Below are 21088 nucleotides of genomic sequence, written 5' to 3'. Positions count from 1 at the left end.
CGTGATCTTAATATGTTTTATTAATTTTTAGACCTGCGCTCTTTGATTGATATCATCCCGTATTAGTTTCTGAATGAACCCGAACTATTGACCATTGGCATAGGTATGATTTCCTCCGATCAAATGTGTATAGTGTCCAACTCAACTTAACCAAATTATAATTTTCTTGCAAGAATTTTGCAATCGGCTCCAGTGTCTGATAAAGTAAAGTAGCGTATTGCATTTTTTCCCAACGTGCCGTTAACGTTTTGAGTAATTGATTTGCGGGGTATAGCCAAAACTTTCACTACGCCGTCTCACCGGACGAAGTTCAGGCAGTGAGAGGAGGGAGGGGGGGCCGGCGGGAAGTGGTTTAGGATAGGGCGAGGAAAGTATGCAATGGGAAAGGAAGAGGACGTCGTCGTGCTTGGTACAAATTCAGTCAACCCCCATCAATCACCCCTAACCCTCTCCCACCCCACGCACTCTCTCTCCCCCATCCCTCCCTCCGCCGACTGCCACCGTCCACTCCACTCATCCCTCGCACCCCGTGAGGCTTTTTTTTCTATGCTTTGAATAAGCCTATGGCTCTTCCCCAGATTCTCTTTTGCCTCTTTGTCATTTTACACTAAAAAAAGGCGCTAAATTATGTCCCCTGTTCTCATTAATACTACGGAAGCAACGTGCAAAATACAATTAATTTCCCGGTTTCGCGATTGGGTTTCCGCGAGTCAACGTTGACGTCATTTCATCGCCAAATGGTGTGATGACGTCCCTCCAATGTCATTTTCCGACTTCATTTATAATCCTTTTATATTTTGGAACATGGCAGTATTATGATGATCATATTTCACTTTCCCCGATTATTTCAAGGCAAATCGCAGTATAGATAATGTTTTTGTCTCTATTTTTGTCTTATTGTACAGTACTGTGCCTGGCACATATCTTACGCCCGTTATATGAATCGAGAATTCCCACGGAAAGCTAATCGATTCGGTGCAAAACTTTTGAAGGATTCGTCGTGGGAGTAAGTAATTCACTGAGCCTTACGAGAATGCATATTTGATTTTCGCATTCCGAAAATCAATCACACCCGTCAAAGTTGCTGCGTTCGACCGAGAGCTCTCCTGCCCAACCCCCTTCCCCTCGCTTTCATCCCCGTGGTCATTGTTCCTCTTCGCCCGCGAGAGTGGGTGTGAGGGAAGGAAGGAGAGGGCCCAAGGCTATGTACGACTCGGAGGAGTCCTTAAAAAGCTGTTGCTACGGGCGACCCGACCGTTCCTCGGGACCTCACCCCTGCACTCTCAGGCGCACGCATACTCACCTTTGAGGGCGCGGGCGGACCTCGTGTTTAAAGAGCAGAGGAGCGACCGCGGCGTGGAACCCTCCAACTTCCTCTGCATCATCGCATCGCCATCATCTTCGCCCCTTCCGTCCCCCTTTACGTCTGGCCGGCTCCCCTCCTCCCCCCCCCCATCCGTTAGCCCGTCCCGGGCCCCCTCCCCCCCTCACACCGCTCTTTCTGTCCCACCCCTCCCTTCCCCGCGGCCTCCCAATCCACCCTTCCCCCATTCCGACTGCTCCCCTCCGTGGACCGGATGGAACCACTTTCGTTTTTGTTTCTTCTTCGATCTTCTTTTGTCCGCGAAACCATATATATACACACACACATTAGTATATATATATATATATATATATATGTATATATATAAATCATTTTCGCTGCAGGACTACAGTATCCTTGCGTTGTAACTGCCTCTAACCTATTCGAGCAATGCGATCCTCTCCCGTGTTCTCCCCTAAGCCTGCTCTCTTCTTTTCGCTCCCGCCGTCGTATTTGCGATACTATTAGGTGATGATCATGTATTTTAGTCGCTGTCCAATCTCGCTGTTTCCCATCGAAACTCACTCTCCAAGGCCTGGAGGCAAAATGCATAGAAAGTGTCCTACAATTCGTTTAATATGGGCGCAACTCTAGCTTTGAAATCTATTAAAACGAATACTTCTCTGCCACTCTGCCTGTAACTGGGGAGCAGCGGTGTGATTCACGCAGTGAATTACTGAGTTTACTTCCGTGCTTTGCGAGAAATGGAAATGAGAACGTGGTACGGGCACAAAGCCCTGGTGCGGTGGTGATGGTGTTTGGGGAGAATCCTCCTCCTTCCCTGTATGCTCAATGGTTGTCCAACCATCGTGTATATAAAAAAAATGAGAATTCAATGGAAAAATCGTCAACTATTGAGGACGGAACGATGTAATTTCAAATGTGACCGTAGAACTTTCCGGTCACCATAGATACGTGAAGGTCGACAGCCCACTGGCATTCGTCCCCACTTGATTGGATTGACTAAGAAGTTTACTTGAGATTAAAACGTACGATTCTCGGTTCGTGAATAGAGTGGGCGCAGTCTCATTGCCCAGTTTCCTTCGCTTCCTCGTCCCGACTCTTATGCCTCCAAATGTTACCGAAGAACCGAACGTAATTGCCGGCGAGTGAGAAGTGCGTTCATTGGCGCGCATGGTTATCGGGAATCTCTCTCCCCATAACCGTCGTCGCGGAATAAAAGAAAGAGAAGATGGCCGTGGGGGTTGGAAGTAGTAAAATGGGGCGCAACTCCAGTGTACGAGCGGTCGAATGCGTCGAGTGCTTTTGCGAACGGACGCGCCGCCGCCACTGCCATCGCTTAAGAGGAAGAGGAAGGAAGGGGGGGGGGGAGGGAGAGAGAGAGAAAAATGAGAGATCTCGAGAAAATAAAAAAGATTAAGACGTGTCTTAAACTTCTCTCTCGAGTCATTTCCCATGCGTCCTTCTCCCTCACACTCGCCAAGCCACTCTCTTCATCGCTTGCCACCCTCTCTCGTCATTCCTCCTTTTATTGCTTCCCTCCCTCCTAGGTGAAGGAAACCTTTCGTTCCCCACTCCCCTCCTACGCACTAGTGGGCGTTCTCCCTTCCTTCGACTCTCTCCCAAGTTTTATTAGGCGACGGGGGGGTATCGCGAGTGCTTAAGTAAAATTTCCATCTAATCATTGTGTTTGTCTTGCTTTCGGGACGTCTATGATTGGCAAATCGTCGTATTGTGTTCAAAATTTTTCAAGTCTGCTAAACCATCCAACGTTTCACACGTCCGCTATGCCCCTGGTGGGACTCAAACCAGCGGCCTTAATTATAGCTAATGAGCGCATTGCTCGTCAAATTTTACCCGTCAATAATTAATTATGCGTTGCAAACGCCGACGAAAGATGTTAGTTTTTGTGTGCATCATGCTTCCAGAGATGTACGAATATATGCTGCTGAATCTTTTGAACGAATATTACTTTTAAACATTTAGCTCAACATACTTTGCCGTCTGACCGAGGAGCCAATAATTCATCTCATCCTCTACTGCAATCTGATTTTGTAGGATAACATTCGTTAGCGATACTCTTTGTTTTATTTTCGCGATCAGCGTAGCGTGTCAATGCGGAGAGAACTTCTCTATCGTGTATTATAAATTAGGTCCATTTTCCGAATCATTCGTTCCCATCGTACCTCTGTCGTTTTTGCTTGCATCACTCCCTCGTCTCATCTCGTTCTTCCTAATGCACTCACCCTCATACTCCCTTCTTGCAGTCCCTCCACGAGAGCGAAACGTTTTGTGATATCATCGTTTTGATAGCATCGGCAGTTTAATGTTAGGTCATGATCAAATTTATGCCCTATAAATCACAGGCGTCCATGGAAAGGTCGTTGTGGGGAAGTTTCGTCACCGTGGATGCTTTTTAATCGATCTGCAGGGTCGTATGAAATGGTCGATATCACCGCCAAATTAGTGGTATAAAGGTAGAGTGGCAGTGACTTAAAAGACTGAGAAATATTCGAAATGGTCTCTTCAGTGTTCAGTGTTCTCTAAAGCCATATACCTTTTCTCCATTTTATTCAGTAATCTTACAGTCACTGGCCTCTCTGTCCGATTTCTTGGTGGCAATGATTCAATGTGGATAAATATCGGAATATTTTCAAATACCATAGTCTATATAGCCAATTCCATGTCCTATAATATTCCCTTCGAAGTTCCGATCGAAAATTCGACTTGATTTAAGCTGGGTTCGTAAAATTGGAAGTATTTCAATCGTGGTAATTGTCCAATATTATCACCAATCAGTGGTCGAGTCTGTATTCAGGCCAGATGATAATTTTATTTCATTCATGAGAGGTGTGCAGTTTTATGAGATTAAGTCAGTTGACTTTAAATAAGTCCAAGTTTTAGTTTAAAAGAAGTCCTGGGCAGCATTCGTGCGGCAATTGGAAAGGTTCGTTGTTCCCGGGAGAGGTGAGCATTTTGTTACTTCATATGTGCGTTTAATTGGGCACATTTTATGAATTTTTTGTAGGATACCACTTTCGCATTCGGGTTGTATTAGACTATTTAATTAATTATGTAAGTCGGCATCGTTGAGCTATATGTCAATAGTGTACGCGCAGAGTTAGCATTGAATTATGAATCTGGAGAGATATTTAACGCAGCGGAAGGGGCTACGTACGTAATTCGTGGGCCTTCCCATAACCGCCCTTTTCATCATCCCATCCTTCTCCTCTTCGCCCTGCATCATTCGTCTCGTCTCCTCCATGTTCGATATTTAAAGGGAGGCTGGATGACATTGGTGGCCAGATAGTGAGGGAGGGAGGGGGGAGGGTTAAGAGCGGACGGGTGGGGGGAGGCTGACAGTCGTGAGAGAGACTCGTAAACAGGCTTCCAAAGGGACAGCGATGAGAAAGAGGGAGAGAGGGAGTTTGCTTAGCGGCCGTGGTGGTGGCAGAGGATGGAAAGGGAGGGGGGATGAGATGGGGTGATTAGGGAGGGGGCGTATGGGAGAGGGAGAAGAGAGGTAGGGAAATAGTTAAGGAACGGGAGGGGAGAGAGAGAGAGAGGGATAGAGAATCGAGAGAGAGAGAAGGCATAAAAATTGTCGAGACCGAATGCTGCACGTAAAGGAATTTCACTCGAAGGACGAGAGATATATAGACTCGTTAAGACTTCGGATGTGGAATGGGTGGGTGGGGTGGGGAGGTGGAAGAAAAGACCGAGAGAAAAGTAAAAAGGACATGCCGTACATGATCGGTGCTTAAAAAGGTAGGGAACACGTTATCAAGGCGTTCGGTTGTATCCTGCGAGTTCGGTGAAAATTTTTCGAACCTAATGTTTTAGAGGCATTCTCTCTTTCGTCCCGTTTGAAGTTGTTTTTTTTTGTGTATCTCTGCTCCCATCTGTCTTTTATCTCTTCCTCCGTGCTTGACGGCGTCAATAAATTACGTCTCTTGTTTGGAGGGATGCAGGCAGAATTTTTATGCATTCCTCTTCTGAAGGTGCTCAGTGAAAACTATCGGGACCTACTTATGCCTTGGGAGCGGACACTGCTATATCTACTGTCAAAAAATAGGTGCGCTTTCTTGCCGCGTGGTCTCCATTTCAAACTGATTACATCATCGAATAAGACGATAATTGATGAATAATTTGGAAGCATGGAATGTCTCATGCTGCAATGTCTCCTCGTTATTTCATACTGCTTATGGGATAATTTGATACGTCTATTACAAGAACATTTATAGGCAATAAAAATAACGCTCTCGGCAATTCCGGTTTGTACCGTTAGGAGAACTACTGGACGTATTAAAATATGCATCTGACCAGTGTCTGAATGTTAATGCCCGTGTGTGTTTGTATTTGTATGTATGTATGTATGTCTGTCTGTATACATGGTGCGGCAGCATAATTAACTGATTTGAATTGGTCCGGCCCCTCAAATCAGCAACTTATCCTGCCGCACCCTGCATTACTTACGCAGAGAGGTGGGGAAGCACTTTCATCCCACAAATGTAGCGATTCGCGGGATGAGCTATTGAATTACATTTTACGCTCCATTTGACAAATTTTTCTGATCGTCCTTTTGAAATGAAAGAAGTGTTTGTCGCCGCTCCTCCCTCGGTTAAGACGGACAGACGTCTGCCGATTCGATCCATCCGATTTGGTAAAAAAACGGATGCTGCTCGAGTGTGGGCGGCGGCATGGTGATCGCCTCCGCCAAAACTGCCCATCTTCTCGCGGAATACTTGCACCCCCGTCGCGAGCGAGGCCCTGCACGCCCTCCTTCCACCCGTTGGACGGCCATTTCACTCTCTCCCGACTTGTTTAGTGGCTGAGGGGATTTCAAATGGAATCCGAGGCGAGGGTTGAGTGTGTTTGATGTATAGCCTTGATGCATCCCTCTCCGTCCTTCTCCCTTAAGTTGTGCACCTTTAAATCTGGGCCAGGGCCAATGTCTTCCTTCTGCTCCGGTATCAGAGGCTCATCTCCTCCCCGTCCCTTCGTGGGCGCTACGGGAGGGGGAGCACGAGTGGGGGTGGGCGTCCTGAGGGGCCTCCCGAGGACAATGGCTGCTTATTCTTCATAAAGAGGAGAGATGCCTATTGTCATGGTAATGAAGCGGACAACATCCCCTATAGATTTTCTGCAACTTAGGAATTTCGTCTGGATCCTCTCTCTCTCTCTCGAGGGTCGTCGGGCTATCTTTCTCATGGCTGTCCTATCTCTTCTCTCGGACGATTATCATCATTTCGTCGAGGGGTGTGAAATTCACGGGAGGCAAATTAGCATATCTTGCAAAGGCTTAACGGGTGTGTTTACGCTGGAGTATATTCGGAAAAGAGCATTACAGGGACGAGCAAGAAAGTACAAGGAAAGTCTTTTCGTACGATTTCCTCGTGCTTATGACATAACCGAGTCGATTTTCTTTCTTTCGACCCACGGCCACCTATGATATATTAGTGGCGAATTGACGTGTACCTGCGTGGCCAAAATAAAATCCAAATTGAATCTACGTTGTTTATATAGATAAGCACAGAAGCACTCGCATATAAAGGTGTGGGCAACGCACTTTCCGATTCTATTTCGTGTGTGCCACGTAAAGTGGTGGGCGTTCTGTATTGCGTTCAGCCATCTGATGTACTTTGCTTGGAGCGTGATTTTCGTCATACATGATATTCGAATCCTTTCTCGACTCCGTCCTCGTTCGACTCCGAGGTCCGGAGTCGCATGTGCGGCAGCCCATCCAGTCCGAGAGAGGTATCCCATTGATTCATACCCCTCAGGGATCGCAGCCACGTCCTGAGCGGTAGCTCGGCCAGATTCCGAACGCCCGACTACCTACCCTCGGTACCCTTCTCACCCTTCCGATTAACGTGCTCTCGCATCCCCCAAACTTCCCTCCCCCCGGTGAAACACCCCCTCCCATCGCCTACACCCTCGAACCGTCGCATTTCTTTCCCTCCTTCCCCGTCCGTCTGTCACTCTTCAACCCCAATCCCCCCGCCCCCCCGTGCTTCCCGCCGCCCTCTCTCCCTTTGGACCTCTCATGGACCGCCATCCGTCCACCCCTCAACTACCCACCGATCGTCCCCGTATAACAAGAGACATCCCTCCTACCACCACATCCGACGTTGCCAGATCTCCCCATCTCTTTAAAAATCTCATATTCCCTCGCGCACGCACGCCAGCGAACGCGGAGCGAATGATCTCTTTGGCCACTCAACCCTTAAAAATTTCACCTTTCACCCTTTGCCTACCTTCCGTGTGAATGTGGCGAGACTTGTTTTCATGAATGAATCTTCCGTTTCCTTTTGTCGAATCCATTGATTGGTTTCGCCGCGCTCTCGTTATCAATTCATTCTCTTGTTGACTAGGGATTGATTGGAAGAACTTCCATTATTCACGCCTTGATATCTTGCTAAAAGTTACTCTCCATGATGATTGATGGGAAGAATTTTATTTTATTCCGTCACCATTGGTTTCCAAAATAATTATGTGTGCCGGCAGATATTAACGAAATTTTGGTGAGTGACGGGTTAAGCGAAATATTCTCCGATCTTTAGCAATCGATGTAGATTCATTGAGCGATCTCATTGTGACCGAGAAGCTCATCTTGAGACGGAATATGTGTGGAAGACACAATTATTAACTGTATAATAGTAGGAATCAAATATTGCTAATAATCTCCGGCAGTTGTACGTTCAGCATTTATCTTTGCGCCTGCATATAAATCGACTCTTTGTAGATTTTCCGCTCGGCGAAACGCATACACTAGACCTACGTCGGGCATATAGCATCGGCTTTAAAAAGATTTCGCAATATTTTTCGTGCAGTTAGAAGCGTGGGAGTATCCTGTCCGGTTGTGCCGCAGGCCTATTGCTCAACTCACGGAAAATTCAGGAGCGGTCAATTTCCTCTGGCGCTCTTCAAAATAAAACAGCGTGAGCAGCAATGGACGCGTTTAATTGATGAGAAGGCGGTGTTTGCGGTTGGTCAATCCCCTCCGCTCTACGTGGGTGCTAAAGCGTGTTTTTAACTACTGGTAAATCACGTGTTTTGGTTGGAAACGTTTAAGTCAAACCCGCCTTGGGCCATTTTTCAATTGTAATTGTATCAAAATGTCGAATCCGGGTCCACTTATAAATTTAATACTCCTCTTTCGCGATTCTTTTTCATATGACGTTGAAAATTTTAGTGATTACACGTGAAAATTTTTGAATTAAACAAACAAGTGTTGGCGAACAGTTCTGCTCAAAATTTTTCGCACATTATTCCTTTGTCAGTTCTCGTATTTCGTCATTGTGTTGTGTTTATTGTCAGTTGCTATTTCGGAGTAAACAATGGCCATCGTTGGCTCCTTTGCATATGTTATCTCAGAGTTCAGTAACGAAAGCGGGCTAGCACAGGATGCGGATATTGTGATTTCCACTGACAAGCCATTTCGATCCTCGCCGCGTTAACTTGGGCCCTCCCGCGGCATTCTGTTTATTGCAGCCTTGTCACAGCGGACAGACCGCTTGGCCAGGCACTGGACACTGCCAGGGAAGGGCATAAAGGACAGGGAGAGCTGCCGAGGGGTGTGTTAGTCTTGGAAACACCTCTCGGGGGAAATGGTTAGGTTATGCCTCCCGTGTCGTCCACTCGCAGCAGCGTCCGCTCCCGGACGATTTGTCTCGGCCATCGGCTCGCGGGCGGGAAGGTTGTAAAAGGCCCTCCGAAAGAATGGGTGCCGAGGGAGAGAAGAAAGCCAGGAGGAATTTCGGGGAGAGTCGAATGTCCTTCGATACGGTGAGCGCAGAAGAAGCTCTCGGGTGTCACCTATTTATTTCACCGGAGGGAATACTAGGTGTTTCCCGGAATTTTGGGAGAACTGTTTTTGGGAGAGTTGTTCTTCTCTTTCCGGTTCGCAGTCATCTGGAAAGATTTTGCGTGGGAATCTCCGCGTTCGAGAGCGTCCTGTGCCACCAACAATACGTGTCGTCTCACCGGAGGAGGACGAAAAGTCAACCTTTTGATTGTAAAACCTTTTTTTTTTAATGTCGTGGAGGCCGAGAAGTTTGGAATGTTAGCTGGGTAACTTCTAATTGTGGGACTATGGTTTTGGGAAGGGGGAGGAGGCCGAATGAAGAGGTGCTCTATCAGTCGAGCTGGGTTACTTAATAATCGGTGGAGGTCGTTGGCGGTAAAGGGCGTGCGAGAGGGGGGAAAGGCTCTAGAAGGACTTCTGTGTCTCCTCCGCTATTTTGCCTACCTCCGAAGCAAGGCAGGGAAATGAGACCTGTTATTTTGCCTCATCCGACTTCATCAATGCACGGGGATAGTGCAAATGTGACGGTTTCGGTGACTTTCAACCGTTGGGGCATGATAATGGTAACTTTCCAACGGTTGAAAGTCACCGTCGTCAACCCCTCCCTAATTCGTGCATCAGGGTTCTTGGAATCCTGCCTGCTCTGCACAATTGAGCGCACCCTAGGAATAATTAAAGGGAGGTATTGTGGTGTCGGAGAGAGAGTGCGGGGGTGGGGTCAGCGTCACGTGCGGTAGCCGAGGGACCCCACCCTATATTGCACCCGACATACGCCCACCGTTTCGCTTTTGTCAACCCCTTGACTGGGCCTCTGCCGGACGGCCCTCCCAGTTAGCCCCGAGCTCATTGAGTGGGAATTGAAAGTTTCTCTGCTTGTCTCTTTAATTTGGGTTTACGACCGTGAAAATTCCTCCCATAATTCACATGACACGAGGCAAGCTAGCTCTTGACTTGACTGCACCCGCACATTGTGTGGGATGGTGGAAAAGTTTTAGTAGCCGAGTATGTTGAACTTCCTCTCCGGTGCAATAAAAGTTTTTAAAGTGAGTTAAATGGAGAGGAAATTATGTCGGACGTTGAACTCGGGATTTTCTTTCCTGCGAGGGTCGTAAAAAGTATTTTCACCGTAAGATTTTGAGCGAGAATATAGGTGGGAGGTTGCTTCATGCGCTCTCAACTTTGGACGCGTTTTAGTTTTTTAGTTGTCGACTGTGTCACAAAATGAAACTTTGGTCCCTTTCGATGAAATGGGGTCACCGACGCAGTATCAGTCAGCATCACGCTATGCTGCCATCACTCACTGCTTACCTTTTACCAGCTCGTGCGTGGGATGTTAATTTGAAGAACTCATAAAAAAAGCATCGGAACTGTCGTTTCCCCGCTATTGACAACATATTATCTCGACATCTCGGCACCTTTTTAACCTGAATGATGCATGAGAGGGTTTAGTCTATTTTTGCATGCGGGATGGTCGTAAAATACTGTTCTAGGTGAGGCGGTCGATGGCCATTCGCGAAGTGGTGAGATTGGGTCGTAGTTGAGCAAAAGCCGTGATCTTTTAATGCGTGTTCATCCCAACTCTTTTTACGACTGCCGTTGCTTTATGCACCGACTCCGTTCGAACGCGACCGGAAGCTCATGAAAATCGTTCCTCAATGGGGGAAAAGTGGGAAAAATCTTGAATGCCGGGGATCAAGCTTTGGTTCAGATAGTGAATGCCCTCTCCCATCCTGCCTCTCCACTTAAATTTAAAAAAAAAACCACTCCCCGACTCCAACAGCCACCGCCCCGACCACCTTCCCCTCCCGCGCGTGATAAAGACTGTTGGAGTTGAGGCGGGCGGGTGTGGGTAGCAGTAGGTGGGCAGGGAGGGGAGGAGCACCCCGTGGTGTCGATGGGAGTTCGCTCGATCGTCTTCCACGCTTCATCGCGGACATCATCCTCTCATCATCATCATCCTCCGCTTCCCTCCCGCCTTACTCGCCCATCCCCCGACGCCACACAACCCTTCTTTGCATTTAATCCGTGACCTTTTCCGCGTCCGTTTGTGTTCTCAGCTTCGGAGTCGCGGGCGCAAGGGTAGTTCCCCGCGGGACGGCGAGGCTTTGCGTTCTCGGGCTCCCTCTCGCCTCTGAAAGGGCAAAAGGGGGAACCGGGCGTCTGGTCCAGTGTGTCATTCTCGCTCCAGCAGACACTTCCCATCCTCTTCCTTTAGATTTCCACCTTTGACGCTGTCGTAGGAATTTTCCCGGTTTTTGTCTCGTTTGAATGAGACGTTTATTAAGAACAGGGATTAATTTCCGTTTTCTAAAAATATGAATTCCCTGTTATGATGTATGCTAGAGACTTCAGGATTTTGGTCCGCATATTTAGATAGCCCAGAGAATTCCCTTTGTGGCCTTGTGACTATTTCCCTTTGTGGTTGCTGCTTACGTTTAGTCGTCATGCACTAAGGGGAGATCGTAGGTAACACGGGCATACGGCGTTCTTTTGTCCTGTTGGAGGTTGTGCGTGATTTGGCCTCGACTTGGTTATTATCACATCATCTTAAGAGATATCATTGCAGGAGAGGTTATGGGTCTCAAATCATCGATTATAAGCTATTACTCTGAACTAGTCAATGGCCGTCCACATTTGTTTGTTTTTAAAATATCTCGTGTTGTAGTTTCTCTCAGTGTGTAAATCTTGTTAGGGCTTCATCCTGGTTCGGTAGAGGGACAATGTTGCCCGGAGGTGTTGGTACCGGCGCGCCACCGATGGGGGGGATTCATCCGCCTCCGTGTTCCCAAATCCCCGCGGCCTCTTCCCCGCCCCTCCACCACTCCGCCCGCCTGTCAACTTACTTTCCTTCTCCCGCCTCTCACATTTCCTCTCGCCCCTCCCACTAGAAATCACCCCTCTTTGAGTTTTTCATTTCCTCCTCTGAAAGAATCCGCTGCTATTTTCATCTCCCAAGCCTTCCACCCCTACACGCTTCCGAACAACGTTAACTCGGAACCTGTTAGAATGTTTTCCACATCGTGCCTCCGTAACCTCAACCTTTCCCGTATCTAATCTTACCGTTTGTTACTTTTAATTTTTTACCTCTCTCCGTTTGTTTGCTGGTGCCAACACAATCCTCTTACTTTCGGTCCGTCCATTGCATTTTCACATCCCTAAACTCTTTTAGGACTCGCTTTGTCCGCAGGGATTAAAAGGAGTAAAAACCTCGGAACCTTGAACTTGAGACCTGACGTGATTTTTCCTCACCAATCGGCCTTGACCCTTATTCACTTTGTTTCGCAACGTTCGGCTTTAGATCGACGAATAATTTTGTTACGTTGTCAATTAGTAATCTTTTAATTCCGTGCATAAGAAATGCAGTAATTACTTGCTTACACTCCCTATCAACCCCCGTCCATCATGCGATCAATCCTCTCATCTCCTGTACCCCGAGGAGAATTGTGAATAAAACAGCGTCGGCGATTATGACTTACATGAAGTTCAGAGCCAGAGTTTCAGCGCACTCACTTTGATGCCATTTCCTTAATCCAATTCATATTCCAGTGATTAAAGGACGAAGTTAACGATTCTCGTTAAGAAGAACTCGCGATTCAAAGTTAACCCAGCCTCCCACGACTTTTAATCCCCGGGCTTTTTTTATGACTGGTGTGGGATCAGCACTGGGTGATAATCCGGGGCAACCTTTTACGTAATTGACCCGTCCTTATGATAATAACAATAATCACAACCTCCTCATCCTCCTTATCTCTCTCTCGTTCCCTTCGACCGAAATTTTCCATCGTCACAGGACGTCTTTTCCCCTCCTCCACTTGGCTCCTCCTTAAAGGTCTTATATTATGTGCCTTTGGCCCCGAGGGAAAGCCCGCTTCTTAGCGTGTGTGTACGGAAGCTTGGACCGGTTTCCTACCTCCATCCCACGTCGCACTCCCCTTCCTCCGGGCGAGCCTCCTCCCACACCACACCCCCACCCCCTTCCGCCCTCCCCTCACGGCTGCCGCGGGGAGGGGCGGATAGAAGGTCGCTTCTTTTAATTTTTTCTCCCTCTTTCCACCCTCTCCGTCCGACCCTCCTCCCCCTCTTCTCCCCACCGCGCCCTCCTTCCATCATACTTCCAAGCGCCCCTCCCCCCACACCTACCCTCTCTCTCTCTCTCTTCCTAAACCCTAAAACTCCTCCCGAAACTCCCGTCTCAACCTCAACTCCCACAATCTCTCCCTTTCCTCCCCCTTCCCTCACCTTTACTCCTTCCCTCCTCTTTCCTCCTCCTCTTCCTCCTCCTCCGCCACCGCCGCTTCGTTTTTGTTTTTGGGTCCGACGTTTTCCTTTTCCTCCTGCCTCCCCCTCCACTCCCCTCCCCCTCGCTACCCCCAACCTTCGAGTCTTCGGAGCGAGCTGCCTGGCGTGGGAAAGTCGGAAAGGTGTGTAAAACAGGAGAAAAAAATAGTCGGGGGGCGAGCTTATCGTTAATTGGCTTCATGGTAGGGGGTGGAAGGGACGGGGGTGGTTGGACTTGAGGGGTGGGGACGGATAGGGGGGAGTGAGGGTAGGTTTGCTTTTTTTTCCCTCGTGGATCGGAGGAGAGGCGTGTACGTGGAGTGTGTGTGCGTGAGTGTGAGATGAGGCCGTGCGCTCTGTGTATGTGAGGGGGGAGTAGCTCGGTCGGTTGGTTGCTTGGTTACCGGCCGGATGGACCGACTTGGAAGGGCCCGTAAGAAATTAGTGCGTCGCTGGAGATTTTGGACACGTAGAGCAGGGGAGGATTGTGGGTAGCCGAGTGCTCTGTTGCCCTCTCCCCCGTCAACGGATGGGATCGGTGTGGGAGGGAGGGGAGAGTGGGTACGGTCAGATTTTCGAGGTTGATGCTTTATTTTTCATTTATTTCCCCGTATTTTTTCTGTTCCCCGGGATAGAAGGAGTCGAGGGGAAGGTGATGGGGTTTGGGAGGTCCGCTCGGATGAAATATATGTCGGGGCAGGGGGAAGGGGTTTTTGTGCCCCCAACGGTTGATTTTGGATATTTATCGCGGGGGCGGCGGGGGCGGATGGCCGTGGTGGCGGCGCTGCGGAGGCGGGCTCGGGACGAGGTGCGGGAGAGGGGTGTGTGCGTGGGTTGCTATGGTCGTTTTCATCTTCCCTTACGGTGAAATAAATTTTTGCTCCCTTCCCGGAGATAGGGCGACGGCGAGATATCTCCGGCACGAGACGCGCGGGGAGACCCCGTGCCATTCGCCGAGGGCATTTGTTCTTTGTTGCGGAAGATTGGGTCGTCGCGATGCAAAGACATTGATTTTTGCATCGCCCCGAGCTTCGATATCGACTATTTCTCCCGCTGGGGGATCTTCAGAAAGGCAGGGAAATTGGGTTGGCGGCACGTGGGGTTGATGTGAGTCCGGTATTTTTATTATTTCGACGGTCGACGGATGTGTTAGTTAATCTTGCCGCTCGCGAGACGTGGGCTTAATTTTCATTTCAAGCGTGTAAACGACGGACACTTATTTCCACCGAAGCTTCTCTCGGTTTGGACCAGCGTCAAACCCGACGGGGTTATTGTTTGAGAAATGTCTTTCTCACTAACGATAGCCACTCCTCCGCTCACCTCGGCTCGCTGCCTCTAATTTGTATCCCAACCTTTCTCTCATTTCCGGAATGCGTTTATTCGTCTTAGTCCACTCCTTTTCTCTGTCATGCTTTTAATAATCCCGACAGTGTGGCGGCGACAGGTTTCGGAAACAGGTGAACAATGGAAAGCGCCGACGCACGTCGATCTAGTCTCCCTCCCATTCCCCTCCCTTTTTCCCCCGGTCCGGGACACAAACGACATGATTGCCGAGTGAGATGATGATGTGACTAGACGGAGACGAAAAGAAAGAGCTGTATGGACGAAAAGAGTGCGTGAAGATATATATATATATATTGATTTATTTATTTATAATATACATTGTATGTTTATTCTCTATATGTATTATGTATATGTATAATGTATATTATTTATATGTATATATATGTATTATATATATATATATATATATATATATATATATATATATATATAATATTTGTGTTTGTGTGTGTGCGTTTACATATTTGAATCAGTGCGTACACGTATTGGCATAGGATGTGTGTGTGGACGTCGCTGGAGCATGCGTGATAATAAAACCAAATGGATGGCATTCGCGTCCTGTGGATGCGTGCGGGTAAGAGAGGAACGCGCGCACTCACACGGGCATGATTGTGAGGTTGGGGGGAGTGGGGAATGGTGCAGTGGACGGATGTGATTCCCGGGGGGGGGGTGACGGGGAGGAAGAGGTGAAGAGAGGAGGAGAGAAGATGGATGTTGAAAGAAGCTTCAGAGCGTGGAACGGAGTGAAAGGAAGGCACTAGTTAAAGCTGGCTGCCACCGCGCCACCCCCCCGCCCCCCCACTTACTTTCCCGACCTCCCTCCTCCTCCCTCTCCACCCTTCCTCCGCCGATTGTCCCTCCTTTTTTCTCCCCCCCCCTTCCCCTCTCCGTCCGTCCCATCTTCTCCCACTTACCCCCCTTTCCCTTCCTTTATTGCTCCATTTCTCAGTAACTTCGCCAGTTCTCCCTTCCTGTCTTCTTTCAGTGTGCTGATTTCTTGTCTTCTCTTCTCTCCTTCGTCGAAAAAAAATCAGGCGTGGAGTAAACAACTCTTGTCCATCGGCTCTTCATGGCTACGAGTCCCCAGCAATTGTCGAATCGTCGCACTAAACACTAAAACTGCTCTTCCGCCAAGGCGATAGGATTAGCCGAGTTTATTTTTCCCCTCTCCACTTTCATTTTAGATATTATTTTACGTCTGTTTGCTCGTTTATTTTCGAATATTGATTTTCTTTTCGGTTCTCTCTCGTCACTCTGTCGATTAACTATGCGAGTCATGAATTAGTGTTTACATATTTATTGAGGGATTACTCTTAACTATCCATTATCATCAAACATATCTTCCCGCATTCCCTCTTCGCCATGGCGATCGTCTTAATTTGATTCATAAATGTTTCCATGATTTCTCTCATTCCGGCCTGCGGTTGGTACTCGTCACTCTCGCGCCCTCTTTGGGGTCCCTCGAACCAACTCTCCCCCCCCGCCTCCCGCGTCAAATGCCAGCCGCATCATTCACCAAGGCCGCACTCCTGTCCTTATCAATGTCACGGCTTGACTAAAGTGTCGACCGCGATCCGACGGTCCATCACGGGTGTGCTCAATAGGAAATGCTTCCCTCGTTGTCGAACCCGCGAGATGTCAATTGAGGAATTTTGTAGCCCGAAAGCTCGCTCGATGGTATGCTGCTGTTAGAATTTTCCTGTGCAAGATTCATTTCTTCAGTTCCAACCCTTGATAAATCATATGCAATAAGTATTGAGAAATTTTGAACGCAGTTTTCTCTCCGGTTCATCTCATCTTTGTATTCCACTCTTCAATCTATTATTTTTCCATTCTTAGCACGGCTCCAGCTTAATTTTCCTAAACATGTATAAATTTGAATATATTTTTTGTTTTGCTTATTTAATTCTGTGGTGAGACGAAGAGAAATATTAACATGGAAATTAATGGTAGTAAATTTAATAAATAACGCAAAATATTATCCCTTGGTTTCGATATTCCACCATTTGCACGCTGTTTATAGGTTTAATTTTGCAATCAATTCACCGTCGTGATATTCATCTCAATAGGAATGTGTTCGAAGCACCGCCTGGAATCGTAATTCTTTGGTAGAAATTATCTTTTGAAATGTATGCCTTCCTCTCTCGCATGACATCTGCAGCCCCAACCATTTTTGCCCCTTCTCATGCAACAACCATCGTCCATTCTTTTCGCTTTCCTTGCTCACTCTCTCAAATCCCCTCTTTAAATTTTCCCTTAAAAAACTGCTGGCAGGGTTGTTCTATTCCGCGCGCGCGGACAAACCCCTCCCCCCCACCCGTCCATTCAATTAACCAGTCCTCGCAACCCCCTCCTCCATCGTGTCAACCCTTCCTTCCTCTATAGGTCCTCCTTTCGCTTCTTCCCCGGAAGTGCCGCTGTCTAAACCGGTTGCTAAGCAACTGAACCCCGAGGACTCCCAGCCTACGGTGGGCTTTCGGTGCGGGTGTCGGTTATTTTCCGTGGCTAGGCTCCGTGGAGGGTTAGCATAGCAAAAGATATGCCGCTCCATTTCATCGACTTTCTTCTGATGATCACTATCGCGTTTTTTCGGCTTACTCGGATATCATCTCTAATGGTCAAAGTAAACCCTCCTCCCCTTACCTCCTCGAAAATCTATACTTGAAGAATAAACATCGCAACACTTTCTTAGGTATTGAGTGAAATAGGTTGGATGGTTTTCCGTGTAAATTATTCTTCTGTGGCATCTTTCTCCATTAGCGTTTTCCGCGGCGTCTACGCCTGCCCCGATGCGGCATTGGAGCACCCCCGATGCACCCCTGCGCGCTTTCCCTCTTGATGAAGCCATCCCGCACCGTGTGCAGTCGGCGAGGACAGTGTCCGCGTGGGTGGATATATTTTGCGTTGGCCAAGACCGAGGGGGGGGGGTCGTCTCCAGGACTTCCCCTCCCCATCCCCGGCATCGTTTCCTTCTCGGCTCCCCCTTCCCGTGGTGCTCTCGGCCCCTTCCTCCGGGTCACTCGTGTGAATTCAAAAGGCCCGTGATGTTAATACTGGTAGGCAAATGAAACCTTCCCCACCCCACCCCCCCAATTTACCCTCCCGGGCCCGAATACTTGTTCTGCTCGAGGGAATGCCAGATTTTGGGAAACCATGGGGGAACCAGTCTCCAGCAGTTTGTTTTATTTTATTACGCAAGCGTGGTTGTTTGACCTTCCGGCATTTCTAATTGCCTTTGGAGTGACATCGACCTGCGTAAGGTGGGATCAATGCCGTCTTACCGTGATCTACGTCCCGCTAAGACATCGTTATCAGTGCGTCTGGCTTCCGAAATCAAGAGCACACGAGGCATGTCTTTGCTGCCCCAGTTTATAGTCGGCACTTGTTATTTGGTCGCGCTATTGGTTTCTTAAGCAAAGAACATTGAATGATGGAGTTACCTCATTGACCGCTAGTCATTTCCCTCTAGGCATTTCATCAACTTATGTTTAGCACTTAGCCTAAGGGCATTTAGTCCCCATCTCACCCGTTGTCGTGGAACTAGGAAGTGTTGTCGGAGGCATACGGTGCGCTCCCGGACAGTGAGAGGTGGTTAGGGAACATCAAGATCGAGGCCTGTTGGGAACCTGCCACAGGGAAGAGTGGCAGCGAGATAAATGGATGGGAGATTCCCTTTAAAAGAGGCGGCCAATGAGAACTCCCCGGCGAGCAGCCGTGCATGTGTGCGTGCGTGTGGCCTTTTATTTTCCCCGCGTGGGATATTTCGTCGGGGATCGGAGGAATTGCCCGTTTCCTTCCTCGTCTCGAGACCCGCTCCTTCTCTTCTTCTCTCTCTCTATCTCCCTTCCTCTCTCTCTCTCTCTCTCCATCTCTCCAGCACTTCCAGAGCGAAGGAGAGGCCGTGAGTGTGGCGCGTGCGTGTGAGCGAGTGCGTGCCTAACAGTTGCGTCGATACGATTTGTTGGTTCCGAATCACGACTTTGCACTCCCAGAAAAAACGTCCAATCGACGTGCTCTCAGCAATGCATAGCTATTTGTTTTGGTAAAAGCATCTTGTGATTGCTTTGTTGAGGATTGGAAGTCTTCTTCGCCAATTTAGTGAGTTAAAATTAGATGACCTAATATTGTGTACTCTCATATTGGCGTGTGTGTGTATGTGTATATATATATGTATGTGTGTGTGTGTGTGTACTGGTCTCGAGTGTACCCCTGTACTAATCCTTTTTTCCTCTCTCTCTCTTTACAGGGAACATACTCGCTCATCGTGGAGGCTCTCAATGGGTCGGCGTCTGACAATAGTGAGTACATACATTTTCGCTAATTTTTCCTGGCGTAATAATGAACTAACGTGCATTAAAAAAGCAATGTGCTTCCTGTTTCGTTCACTTGCACCGATATGAATCGCGTCGATGGAGCGCGGAAGTTATTTTGTTAGGTGTGCGCTCACGGCGCCTTTTCATTTTATTTTTTCTTCAACCCGTGTGAGGCGTGTGGTAACGATTATGACAGCGATTCCTTAATTATCGTATCCCGTTCCTTTCCGCCCCCGTCTCATCGTTCTTCCGATCTGCCACCACGGAACCGAGGAGCCAGTGAAGAATCCGTACGCGTATACGCGTGGAACCGTATACGCGTACGCCTGTCGCCCTTCATTTTTTTCCCCTCACCCCCCCTCCCCTGTCTCTTCTCCCCATTCCGCACCTTCCAGCACACGAACCGTCTCCCGCCACTTCCCTCCCCACCCACCCACTGCCCATGCCGGTCCCCTCCACACCTCTTGGCGTCTCTTTTGAACGCGCCCGACTTCCACCCACCCGGCGGGCCGAGCTGCGGGCCATCGCACTTGGAGGAGGGAGTGTCGGAAGACCCTCCCCTTATGGACTACACGCACCTTCCGCAAATACTCCACCGTCCCCTGCCTGCCTAGCCGTTTCTTCGGTTATTTGTGCCTCGGCGATGATCCTCCACTTTTGTCGCCTACGAAGCTTTTGACCAACCCTTTTTAAGGCTGCCCGTCATAAAAAAAGGCTTTCTTCTTTTTCCCCATAAATCCCCTGGAACATTTCCTGTGTTTGCAGGTATGCTTTGAGGAATTGCCTCTCTCGTTCACGAGCATTATCCTTGTACTCAGCTCTCCTGGATCGTTGACCATTAACTTAGTCTCTTTCTTGTTTTCGAAGTGATAATTATTAACATGAGTTCTTAAGTGGGTTTTGTGTATGGTGGAACTTCGAATTTTAAGAGTTCCATCATCCAACTGATTCCATTCCTCGATTTGTTTATCGGCTTACCCACTGTTCTACCAGTACTTTCGAGGTGGGTAATGAGCAAAATATCGGCACCAGTGTCCCTCAGCAGTCCCTCTGGTATTGCATTTCAATCCCTCCAGGTTTCTCTCGTCCTAACTTCCTATTTCTTCGGGGGGCACTTCCAGGCGTCACCTCTCCGCCTGTCTTCCCATCCCAAGCCCTCAACCCACCCACTAGGTCGCCCTTGCATTCGCCATGTGCTAAACAGCTGGCCCGAGTGGGGAAGGAGACCTGAGATCGCATGGCCTACCTCTGTAACTTCCTCCTTCCCACCGTTATACTAATCTTGGTCCCTTCTGCCACACGCCTCCTTGCCTTTTACGATCATGTCTCCACACATTGCCATGTCATCTCCCTCTTCCTCCACCTAGCACTCCCGTGCTTTCTAGTTTGTTTGCTAGCTGTGGAGACTCACGAACCCTTACGTTGAGGGGTTTTCAATTTTTTTGACGAGAGTAAGATCTTTGTTCTGCACGATGTAATCGTGACGACTCTTGGCGGTTTTGTTGGCTGACAATCCTGAATTCAACACTTCACGATTGCAAATGTAGCAATATAGGTGCCTTACGCCTGAACGGAAGACATATTTATCATTCATTACCGCTCAAAGTTCGTCACAACTTATTTTTGCGATATAAAATGTTTCCGTCGCAAAGCCGAAAAATGTCCGATGATTATTTTTATCTGTGCATTAATGATAGTGGATTATTTTATCTAGAATGATTAAGGATAGGTTCATGCTCTCAAGTACAGTGGTGGATTATTGTACTTGCACGCATGCATTGAGAGAGAGAGAGAGATAGGCATGAATGAACTAGCCATGTTTCCCCCCTATACGCATGAGAAATTTTTTCTTAATCGTCTCCAGTGGGCTGCACCGTGGCGCCTGTTCGAAAAAAAAGCGCTTCCTCTCCATGAAAACATAACCCACCTCCATCTCCATTTCCATCCACTTCCCTCTTCTTCTCTCACACTCTCGTCTTTCACTTCCTGCAACGAAAATCCGAAAGATGCAACACTTTCTTT

At 48.3% G+C, this 21088-nt stretch overlaps 1 protein-coding gene across 1 annotated transcript in view; it reads left to right on the top strand.

Annotated features, from left to right (window-relative positions):
* Delta (neurogenic locus protein delta) overlaps nt 1–21088 on the top strand; it is an 82016-nt gene that overhangs the window by 22283 nt on the left and 38645 nt on the right. The window contains exon 3 of the mRNA XM_071598813.1: nt 19000–19051. Within this exon, the coding sequence (XP_071454914.1) occupies nt 19000–19051 (52 nt within the window). The remainder of the gene's footprint in view (nt 1–18999; nt 19052–21088) is intronic.

The sequence above is a fragment of the Hetaerina americana genome, unplaced genomic scaffold (assembly GCF_022747635.1).
Source record: "Hetaerina americana unplaced genomic scaffold, ioHetAmer1.1.p SCAF_10, whole genome shotgun sequence".
Classification (NCBI taxonomy): Eukaryota; Metazoa; Arthropoda; class Insecta; order Odonata; family Calopterygidae; genus Hetaerina; species Hetaerina americana.
Note: the sequence above shows the minus strand (reverse complement) of the source record. Positions and strands in the feature narration are given on the sequence as shown.